Source organism: Actinia tenebrosa, unplaced genomic scaffold, assembly GCF_029948245.1.
Source record: "Actinia tenebrosa isolate PJP-AT-01 unplaced genomic scaffold, QUT_ActTen_1.0 PGA_scaffold12__29_contigs__length_12842862, whole genome shotgun sequence".
In the NCBI taxonomy this organism is placed as follows: Eukaryota; Metazoa; Cnidaria; class Anthozoa; order Actiniaria; family Actiniidae; genus Actinia; species Actinia tenebrosa.
The window spans coordinates 6,680,348-6,692,254 of record NW_028292572.1 but is presented as its reverse complement, the minus strand read 5'-3'; the positions used below and the strand labels follow the sequence as shown (position 1 = coordinate 6,692,254).

The 11,907-nt window shown below is 36.9% G+C and overlaps 2 protein-coding genes across 2 annotated transcripts; one reads left to right on the top strand and one right to left on the bottom strand.

Annotated features, from left to right (window-relative positions):
* Positions 1-363: 363 nt before the first annotated feature.
* Positions 364-1,673, bottom strand: LOC116301956 (homeodomain-only protein). The gene is made up of 2 exons (XM_031711129.2): positions 1,368-1,673; positions 364-912 (listed from the first exon to the last, which is right to left on the bottom strand). The coding sequence occupies exons 1-2, from the start codon at positions 1,506-1,508 to the stop codon at positions 796-798; spliced, it is 258 nt and encodes an 85-aa protein (XP_031566989.1). The 5' UTR covers positions 1,509-1,673; the 3' UTR covers positions 364-795.
* A 1,371-nt stretch (positions 1,674-3,044) lies between these two features.
* On the top strand, positions 3,045-11,643 carry LOC116301978 (N-acetyl-D-glucosamine kinase). Its single transcript, XM_031711155.2, has 10 exons — positions 3,045-3,241; positions 3,315-3,399; positions 4,498-4,596; positions 5,440-5,581; positions 6,426-6,536; positions 7,088-7,200; positions 7,676-7,763; positions 8,291-8,391; positions 8,811-8,889; positions 9,520-11,643. Exons 1-10 carry the CDS (start codon positions 3,201-3,203, stop codon positions 9,693-9,695), a joined length of 1,035 nt encoding a protein of 344 aa, XP_031567015.2. The 5' UTR covers positions 3,045-3,200; the 3' UTR covers positions 9,696-11,643.
* The last annotated feature ends 264 nt before the right edge of the window (positions 11,644-11,907 follow it).

The following is an 11,907-nucleotide window of genomic DNA, read 5'->3' as shown; positions in this document are numbered from 1 at the left end:
ATGAACGAATGAAAGTATGAGCGAATGAACGAATGAACGAATGGACGAATGGACGAATGGACGAATGAACGAATGAACGAATGAACGAATGAACGAATGAACGAATGAACAAATAAACGAACGAACGAATGAAAGAATGAACGAATGAAAGAATGAACGAATGAAAGAATGAATGAACGAATGAAAGAATGAATGAATTCATCGACGAATGAACGAGTGAATGTTTTAAAGGAACCACTGGCAAGAGACTGAACGAATAAGGATTGAATCTAGGAACTTGAAACTTGAACTGAACATGAATGGAATGAAAAAAAAAAAAAAAAAAGACTAATAAATGCATAGTAACGCACGATCGAAAGTGGATACAAGGCTAGCACTAAACTTTATTCAAATTAGATCTCTTAATAAATGGAATATTTTTTCGCGGTTTCAAAGCAGTTAGAAAAGATGGCCATAGATACTAGTACAGGGCGCCATAAAACCGTCATACTTTAAAATTCGAGGCCTTCAATCATTTGGTTCGATACAAAATTTGATAAAAATTATTTTTTCCCTAAGCCAGCTCATGGTGTCGTCTTATTTTATCCTTTTTTTCCATACGTTGTACTATTCCCTTAACTTAAATACATTGAAAATCCTCCAAGTATATCAGAGTTTGTCTAAATATAGTACGTATATTTTGCTTATTTTGTAAGCACGTTTAATATTCCAGGTTTATATTATCATTTTTGCGATGATTAAACGTCGAAGATTATTTAAAGTGTACAATTGAAGTGCGTTTTAAATCCATGACTCTCATTTGCTATTTTTGACAGAATTATTCTGAGGATTGGTTAAGAATGCTGCTCTTTCTGCAATTGGAATGAATCCCTCGTCTTTTCGCCATTTTGACAACCTTGCCTCGAACCATTTCTAAAAAATTAGGAGACAATAAAACTCGTTATTTATTTATTATAGTGATGAGCTTTTTGGGAAAAGATCTCCCATGTTGCAAAAGCATATATATACCTACATTCGGCCCCCCTTTACTCCGAACTTGAAAATTAAAAAAAGGCACTCAAGAGAGATGTGACTTTTGTTTTTAACCTAGTACGATTTAAATGGCGTCTTTGAGGTTGGAAGCATTAACATTCATAATCTTTTGTCAAAACAAATAGATAGAATGAACTTCAATTATACCTATATAGGTATTACAGGTATTATATACGAATTTTTAGAAGATTGTACATGAGAAGAAATTAAAGGACCGTCGCTCAAAATGGCTTGTAAAAAACAGTTAGTTATTTGAAAAAATTCTTCGTCGCTTGAATGAAATAATTAATCCTAACATCGTCTTTTGAAATCCTCATAAAGTATTTCCCATTTACCTCTACTTCGTCGTTAGGGATTCCAATTTCAGCGGCCAAAAACCTTAATGATAAAGTATCTGGGTGGTGACTCTCTCTAAATGCATCTTCTAAGCGCTTAATCTCTTCGGGTTGGAACTTTTCTAGGATATTTTGTGCCATTTTTTCCAGATCATGTAGAATGTCGGCCTCGTGTTCAATTTTCTTTTCCCGGCTTTGGCAGATGGTTTGTGTCTGTGAGCTTGCGCGGCATCCGAATTCGTTAGATTTAGAATGCTATTTTTTCCACAGCTGCTTATGGACACTTATGCAAATAGTGTTTTCGTCTTAGATCCTCGAGGCGAATAATAAGATAATTTATATTTAAATTCGTATTTTGAAAAAGTAACGACATCTTTCATATTATATGCATTTTTCAAGGCAAAGATACTGAATTTAATACTCGTTATTGTCTATTGTTCGGCTAGAGTAAGTCGAGTATTATTCACTCGAGGGGGAACCAGTTTATAATCATTATATCTACGTTGGTTTACCGCAGGAATTAACTTGAAAGGTTTCAATAGTAACTAATAATGGATTTAAAATGACCATTGAGAAAAGGGACTCTGTAGTTAACTTCAAAACTAATTCAAAATGCATGTAACCATTTTGAATTGCGGGCTGGTCTAGGTTGATTCTACCCTTTAAGGCTGCGTTCATGATGTATGGCAGAGGGGGGCAGGTGAAAATTTGAAATGTCCAGAATGATTCTTAACACCCCCCTTAAAGTCATGCAAAACAAAAAAACAAAAACAAAAACAAAAAAACAATGAATAAATAAATAAATATATATAAAATAAAATAAACACGAAAAAAAAAAAAAAAAAAAAAAAAAAACACGATCCCCCCGAAGCAAGGCTTGTAGTTCTTCCAAAAATTGTGCATCCCCCATTTTTTGATAAAAATGTGCCCATCCCCCTTTTTCCTACCAAAATTTCCCCGATCCCCCCTCAATTTTACCAACCCCCCCCCCCCCCCCCCCCCCTCCCGCCATACATTATGAACGCAGCCTTAGTACTCAAGGAGTAAAGAACAAACGAAAAGATGGAGAAAAATTAAATATATAAACTGACGAAAGATCTGATAAACCTTACTCAATGCAAGAAAAGTGAGAAACTGCTTGGGAAAGTAGAACATATAGATTCTGGACGCCACCAAGATTTGCTACACAGTGTGCACCTTCAAGAATTCCAGTCTCTTTTTCCAGACTCGTACCCAGTCGCTTCTCTTGTCTTGTTGATCTCACGCTGTGGCTGATGAGAAGGATTTAGTGAGTTCCCGGTGCTTTGCGCACCGCGATCCGTAGCGGCAAAATTTAACGACTGGGTTAGCCTGCGTGCCTCCGAACGTGACAGAAAATTCCGGATGCAGCGCAGACTACGACTGGGTACGAGTTTGCTGTTTTTCAGACTCTGCCCTCCCCCTCTCCTCTACCATTATTTTTACCTGTCAAGCTTTGGCGGGGCACTGGATGGCTAGGAAGGGGATTAAATGGAAATTGTACTGAGCATATGCGCTTTTGATGTGATATTTTTAGTCTACGAGCAGTTTACGTATTAAGGGTTTTTATATTGTGTCAAGTGTGACGTCAAACGCAGGTCAAACGACTTCCGGTACGTCCAAAACGAAAAGCAGTTATATAAAAGATTCTTCTTACTTTTCCTTTAGGAAGTATTTGTTTGTAAAAGTTCTAACTGTTTTAGGCGGAAGTCAAATCACTGAAAACATAAATCATTCGCTTCAGTTTTGATTTCAAATGTTTTCAATTGGTCTTCCTGTGTTATCGGATTCAGTGAGAGACTAGGCTGATCCAACATGGCGGACTCAAGCAAAGTTTACTTTGGCGGAATCGAGGGGTAAAAAAAGCAACAAAAATCACTTTAAACCTCGATATTGTTGTATTTTGATCGAATATTTTAAATTTTCCAGCGGTGGAACTCGTTCAACTGCAGTGATTTTCTCGCAAGATGGAAAGATTATAGGGCGAAGCACGGGACTAGGAACCAATCACTGGGTCAGTATATTAATATGAATAATATAAGAATATTATACAATGATTTTCGTAGTCTAATTTATAATATAGGGTTATAATTATAATTTAAAGATTTCAGAGTAAATTAACCAAGCAATTGAGGGTTTTTAGTTGCGCAGTCTTGAAATCATCCTTGCTTGACTTCTGACATAGGCTTAAATTTAAAGCTTGATATCAGAATGAATTAGTGAGTTCCCAAGGCGTCAATATTTTTTTTTTTTTTTAACTTATTTAGCTTAACGAGAAGTACATATATATGTAGAATATTAAACTACCAAAATAAATGTATTATTTTCATGGGGTTTAAAAGTGGGAAGGAAGTGGGTTGGTACGTAAGTATGGTGGGGGGAGGGGAGAGGGAAATTTGGTATATTGGTTATTTGGTATATTGCAGAGGGGATGTTTGTTGGGTATAATTACTGATCTTATCAAAATCCATTGTTTTCAGTCTGCATTATCCCAACGAATGCATAGAGGAAAATCAGACATCATTTAGTTCATCCATTATTGGCTTTGTTTCTATGATAAACAAGCTGGAAAGAAAACAATTGGATTTTGATAAGAACAATAATTATACTAGATAATCACTTCAGCACGTAGCATTCGTAGGTATAATGCGTATAATGAGGGTGTAGCCCGAAGCTGCCTGCATTATACCTACGAATGCTGCGTGCCCTTAGTAATTATCTATTTAAGATTGGTGTGTGTGGAGGGAGGATTGGCAGAGAGAGTTTTAAAGAGTTGGTAAGTGGAGAGGTTTGGTAGGTGGGTACAGATAATTGAAAAAGCATGTCATTGGCCCTTTAAAATCTAGCTTACTACAGATTGAGTAAATTTCAAAGACAGAGTGACATAGCCTCGAAACCACAAGACGAGAGCCACAAGCTAGCAACAAACGCCAGGCTGATCTAATGAGTTACTGAGAGCAAGGCCTTATAAAGAGTAAAATTCTGATGACGACATAAAAATCTTCCAAAATTGTGAAATTCAGACGGAGGACATGGGATAGGCCCTTAGTATTACTCTTGATTAAAAATCTTCTAATGTTTGTTGTTAGAATGAGTTTCATTTTGATTTCAGTTGATTGGAATGGAGGAGTGTTTAAAGAGAATAAATCAGATGGTAGAAGAGGCAAAAAGAAGTGCAGGAATAGATGTGATGACAAAGCTTTTATCACTGGTTGGTGCTCACTCACATTATTAACACTATATTTCTCTCTTCGGAGTGCATGGCTTTAATATTCAGGCTTTCACCACGTAGGTTCTTTTATGACTAGGAAATTTTTTAAAACTCATGTGTCCTTCTATGTTTGTATAACGTAAAAGCTAGCTCTTTGCAAGGTAGCATGAAATAAAAACAAAGTTGATACCGACAATAGCTATTTAGTGACTAATAGTTGCTATTACTCAACCAGAACATTTATTAAACAAAAGACACAAATGGTCTCTTGTGTATTTGTCTTTGTATGATGAATGTTCTGGTTGAGCAATAGCAATTATTAGTCTCAGAATATCTATTATTTGTTAATATCAACTTTGTTTTTATGGTTTTACTGCATGTGCTCTAATGAGTTTTTAATGGATTATAGTTTGATTTTCCTTGGAGTTGGTGCAAATTTATGTGTCAAAACTCATGCATATCCTTTCTTCTCACAGAATGCTTACTGTACCTTTCTATATACACCTAATTGAAAAAACGTAGTCAGGTTTGAGGTCATATCATCGAAGCTAAGACCAAAAAGGATTTTGGGTACTCCAAAATGTGTATTATATTTGCATATAGACATGTAAAAATGCACAGTAGAGCAACCTAGGTTAACAACATGCCAAAGCCATGATGCATAAAATGTGCACAGGAAGGGAAAACTCAATACGCATGAAATTAGCATAATTGTTTGTCTTTACATACTCCCCTTTGGTCTTAGCTTTGATGATATAACCTTTTTTTGAACCCGACGTTTTTTAATTAGGTGTATACCTCTGCAAACATTTTGTAATAAGTGACTGCCATGTCTGATTTTAGGGACTTTCTCTGAGTGGCCTAGAGCAGAAAAAACAGCAAGATGAAGCTGTGGCCACAATGAAGTCTGTCTATCCTAACTGTAGTACTAGTTATCACATGTGTGTGGACACGCTGGGTGCAATATCAACGGCATCTGACTCAGGTTTGTTAACTATTCCAGGGTTAAATTTAATGGCTGGCCAGAATTGGAACCTGTCTGTCTGGTTATTTTGACCAGTAATGTTGAACCAGAAACAAGGTATGACCAAGCTAAAACTAATTTCGCTGGTCATCAAAGAATCTTAAAAGGTACAGTTACACGGTGCAACATTGCAAGCTACTGGACCATTGCAGCATGTGTCTACCCCTGAATCTTGGTGCATGCAACAAATCTGAAGGTGAATTGCGCTCTACTCTTGCAACATTGCGAGCAACAAATTTCATTGTGTCAACATGGCTGCAATATTGCGTGCAACATTTTGAAATTTCCAGCCAATCAGCTTGCACCAAATTTATAACTGCTGACCAAATATCTTAGCATAGCAGGCTGACACAAGCAATGTTGCGTGATTTTGTTGCAATGTGTATCACCCCGATTCAAATTTGTTGCTTGCAATGTTGCGCTGTGTGTCAACACCTTTATTCTCAAAAGAATGACACGTCTAAAATGGGAAAATATTTCATCCTAGCTAATTAACAAATAAAACAGCTCTTTCTGTGCTCCGTTTAGCAGTACATCATGCAGGAAGTGACGTAAGCATAAAAGATGTGTGAAGGAGAAGCACAAGCCCTGTGCAAGTGCTTCTCACACTTCTTGAGTGCTTTCAGTGCAATCCTTTGCAAAGTTCGCTGTGCCTATGAATGCATCAGCAACAGGTGTTCCATTCACTAATAAACCACTAGTTCTCAACCAATCAGAGCGCATGTACTAAGCTATATAATAAAAGGCTCTACTGTTGATATAAATTTTCTATTGATTTACATGGTCTTGTTGTGTGTGGTTATAGGTGGTGTTGTCCTTATTGCCGGTACAGGTTCAAACTGTCAGCTACTGAATCCTAATGGAGAGACGTTTCACTGTGGAGGCTGGGGTCATCTACTGGGAGATGAGGGTAGTGGTAGGTTCAATTGAAGTTTCATGGTATCAAAATGTAGTGATCTCTCGCTGCAGATTTGTAGTAAATTTCTTAGCGAACCCTTCAAAGCTCTACCTGATAGCCTCGTTTTGATGCTACGCTCATTGAAATGCTGCTGGTTTGTTGGAGTAACATGCTCAACTGCGATAAGGGCTATTAAAATCTATAGTGGCTTTGCAAGATTGTGTTATGGCAGCCATGACAGGAGGCATAACAATAGTCTTTTTACCTTGGGAAACTGATTTTTTTCTAATGTAAACCAAATTCAATTGTTCCTGCCTCCTGAAATTGCGGCCATCATGTGATGGTGTTAAGCCTCTATTCAGAATTATTTAAATTATAGGTTAAATCCTCTGCTAATGTTCATTCATTCATTCAAGTACTTAACATTCATCCATCCATCCCTCTCATCCATCCATTCATCCATCCATCCATCGGGTTCTTATGGCTTCCATCAGTCCACTTCTCAATCAGCCTTGCAATCTTGCACTAATTTATACATCATTCTTCCTCTCATCGTTGTCCATCTACAGCATACTGGATTGCCCAAAAAGCTATCAAGACAGTGTTTGATGCAGACGATGGCCTAGTGCCTCCACCCTTTGATATCACGCATGTGAAACAAGCAATGCTTAGCTTTTTTAAGGTAAAAGCAGCATTTGCATCAACAAAGCAAAGTGATAAAACCTGCGAATTAATAGTTGACATTGCAGTGATTGCACTTAGAATTTGAATCGGGACAGGTCCTCAGATGTAACTGGTAAATTTGGAGTCCCCAGTGTTGTGTTGTGGGACCTCATTAATGATAAATTAGGAAGCCCTTCTTAACACAAGTGAAGTGTGTCCTACGTACATCAAAATCGTTTTTTCTAAAAATACATGATTTCTTTATCTCACTCCCTGTGGGTATGTAAGCATTGTGCCAGAGCTGGTCATAGTATGTATCTCTTAAGGCTGGTTTAGACGGTACGATTTTCGCCTACAACTATCGTATACAACATGCTCATGTCTGTCGTAGGCGAGTTGTAGGCTTGATTTACACGCTACGACTGGAGTTGTAGGATGGTGCGAAAATCATACCGTCTAAACCAACCTTTAGGGTTTAATTTTAATGTCTTTAGATTCAAGACAAGTATGGACTCCTCGCACATGCATATCAACACTTTGACAAAGCTGCATTTGCTAAATTCTGTAAAGAAGTTGCCGATGGTCAGTGAAATGTATTATACAAAATATTATCATTATCATCATCTTCATCATCACCTTTAACACCACGATCAATCATCATCATCCAAAATCATCACCATCACCAACTTTAATTTATTATCACTCTCACCATCATTCTCATCATCATCAAACATATATTAAACATATTGGCAACCATCACTTCCCATACAGGGCTCTTCTGTGAGGTTCCCTTCACATGCACTACCACTACATTCTATATGTACAACATACATCACTCGACTCACATGTTGATCTTTACAGAGGGAGGAAAACCGGAGAAAACCCTTGTAGCATAGGAGAAAACAACACATCAAACAAACTTAATTCACATAAATTACGATCCAGTCTGAGCCGGGGCTCGAACTTGGACCACAGTGGTGAGAGGCGAGCAGTAAACCACCACCCACTAAGATCATATTTTTTATCAGTATTGTTATGTAAAGCTATTTAATACTGCGAATCCAAGCCACACTAAAATGCTGCACAATTCTGAATATTTGTTTTTCCAGGTGCCAAGGATAACAACGATCCATTGTGCAAGCACATTTTTAAGTTAGCTGGTATTGATCTTGGGAAGCATGTAGTAGCATTAGCACCCAAGATGGACAAGGTATGCGACACGTCACAATATTAGTACGGTAGATTTCACTGTTTTCATGAGAATTGATCAAAGTCAGGGCATGGCTAACTCACAGATTAAACCCTGAAACAACCTCTGGGTTGATCTAAGTCAGGGCATGGCTAACTCACAGATAGAACCCTGAAACAACCTCTGGGTTGATCTAAGTCAGGACATGGCTAACTCACAGATTAAACCCTGAAACGACCTCTGGGCTGATCCAAGTCAGGGCATGGCTAACTCACAGATTAAACCCTGAAACAACCTCTGGGCTGATCCAAGTCAGGGCATGGCTAACTCACAGATTAAACCCTGAAACAACCTCTTGGTTGATCTAAGTCAGGGCATGGCTAACTCACAGATCGAACCCTGAAACAACCTCTGAGCTGATCTAGTTTTCTATTGTTTAGTCACTTCTAGAAAGGCCAGGAGGTCTCCAGGTAGTGTGTGTTGGATCAGTGTGGAAAAGCTGGGAACTCCTTAAGGAAGGTAAATATTTGTTTACTCAATATAGTTAAATAATAAATTATATTATTATATAGTTAGGATAGTACACGCATGCTGATTGGTCGAAAACTGTGCTTTATTAGTGAACAGAGCACAGTGCTGACCCCACCTGCGCGCATGAGGTTCTACTAGATTTTGTAACTTTTTTATTTTGTGTAAATAAATTTGATATCAAAATAAAATTAGTAACTACATAATGAAACGAGCAAAACAGCTTTTTCCATGCTCTGTTCAGTAATAAAGCACTTAGGAAGTGCTGTAAGCACTCGAGAAGTGTGAAAAGCACTCGCCTAAAGCTCATGCTTCTCCTTACGCTTTTTTTGTGCTTACGTCACTTCCTGTGTCTTATTTGTTAAATAATGATGGGATGATCATGAAACCACCTCTAGGCTGAAATATGTCAGGAAGTCATTACTCGTAAGTCAAATTGGAATTTAGAATGTTAGGTTTGGCAGAGGGAAGAAATTGTGTAGAATCCGTCAAAGCTGTAGAATCTGGGGGAAAACCCTGAAATCAAGGGCGACATAAACTGACCTCATAGGATGATGAGACCCCAGAGTGAGCGCACTACCACTACAACATCCTTGATATCAATGCCTTATGTCTTGTCAGGATTTGTTCAAGCAATACGAGAAGCCGAGCCCAAGATAATCAAGTCCATCACTCTGTCTAACTTGACAGAAACTTGCGCTGTTGGTGCGGCAGCTCTTGGGGCGAAGCACACTACATGTCACTTGCCAATAGACTATGACAAGATGGTCAATAATTTTTTCACTTATCAATGTTAAAGTAGCAATTTAGAAATTTTAATGTATGACATATAATAGAGTACTGAAGTGTGACGTCATCAAATTAAAAATTTTGCAATTCAGTTTTGAAATGTGCATATTTGAAGAGAACACACCGTTGCCTACATTTCTGCCAACTTTAAGGTTGTTCCGAGCTTCAGAAATGGAGATTTTGGGTACTTAAGCTTCAAAAATTCCCATACATTTTATTTTATTTTGGATTGGATCCATTCACGTTAGATCCAGCCTCAATTAGGAGAAAATGTATGGGGATGTTTTGGTATTTAATTATACAGCTTCTCATTAATCCCATATAGGTAACTGTCCAATTATTTTCTTAATTGGACAGGTCTTGTTGATATGGGGTTAATTAGGCAGCTATATAATTAATAGGTAATGGGATTTCATGCTCCCCAATCAAGAAATAATTACTCAAAAAATTCCTCTGACTGCCAAATTGGACTCCGCCTACAGCCTCATCCAATTTTGGAAGTCCTCAGAATTTCCCTCGTTCAATTATTTCTTAATTGGACAGCATGGAGTCCTATTACATATACAAATTACCTATATCTCAGTCTTTTTTTCAATCTATGGGTCTGAAATTTTGGATCATATCATATTTTTACCTACAGTTTCTGAGAATGTCATCAAAATCCTAAATGTCTTTAAAAACAATTTCTTGACGTCATCACTTCAGTACTTGACTTCAGAGATCGGCTTAGCATAGTGTTTTAAAAGTGAAGACCTCACATTAATAACCATTATATTAACCACAAAAATATTCATTTACAACCAATGCTAGTATACTAATGAAATGTTGCCAGGTGTGCAGGAAAACAAATAATATATAATTATGATTCTACTTACACTATGGGAATATTCATTTTGTAGTGATGTAAGAAGTGTCTAAACCTTGACTCGTAGTTTGGAAATGTGTTGAAACATCCCTAAATGAGTATACAGCTGTTTCAAAAGACGTTGAAGGGGTGAACGGCAAATGGGGATCACATGACCAAAAGACACAGTCAGCATGCATTAAAACACGAATAATCCAGGCATTTTAAATGGTTTTGTTGACTATGTAAACACTATTAAAGGGGCACTTGGATGAAAATTGGAAATGACTTTAAACTTGGGTAAACCAATCTATATGGCCCCAATAGTAGCCAAGCAACATATTTCTTGACAGCCAAAAGTGGGGTATGAAAAATATCAGTTTTATTCAGCAACTAAATTGTGAGTAAATGACGTCATTTACTCAACCCTATTGTTCTTTTTCCTTTTAAACCAAAATTTCATGGCTAAACTTCACAGGCTAAAATTTTCACTAATCTGGTTTACATAATCGTAATCGAGTCATATTATCCTCAAATACTTCAGTTATTTGGACTTTCAAAAATTGGGGCGTTTTCATCCAAGTGCCCCTTTGAAATATCTCAAACAACAACTTGTGTTGTTGGCAAGAAACACAAGTCATCTCAGGTATTCTTGCATCTAGGAATGACCTCCAATTGCCTATTACCTATTACCATTCTCCGCTTCAACCTATTTTGAAATGGCTGTATGCATGCATGCATGGAAAATGCATTTTGAATGAATGCTAGTGTATGTGCATTTTATAATTTTAAACACATCTAAAATATTTAAAAAATTTAGTACATTAACACTAATGTTAGTGCATACATTACATTAGCATGCAAACAAAATACAAAAAAATGCATTTGAATGGAATATCCCAGGGATAAAATCTGAATAAACATGTAAATCAAAAAAAAAAAAAAGAAAGAAAAAGAAAAAGAAGATGAAATAAAAAAATTCTAGCAATTACAAAATTGATATAGCTGTAAGCAGGTTAAACTTACTAAGAATATTTTTTTCACAATTTTTTTTGATGATGATTTTTGATAGGCAAAATATTGATAATAAAATTACTAACGAATTAAGCCTATGTATGCATGAGTAATGTTATGTAACCTTCATTTTTCATTGTACTGAAATACCTTATTATTGATGCCCTGGAACAACCTCTGGGCTGATCAAAGTGATCAGAGCACAGCTAACTCACACTTCTGCTACCACTAAAGCTAATACTAAAGTGTTTGTATTCAATATAACTGTAGACATGTTCGGCTAAGTTGGCAAAGAAAAGTAGTCAGTTGTAGGATCTGTATTGAACCTGAAAGTACTCAAGTATTTTGACGAGCATCTCTAA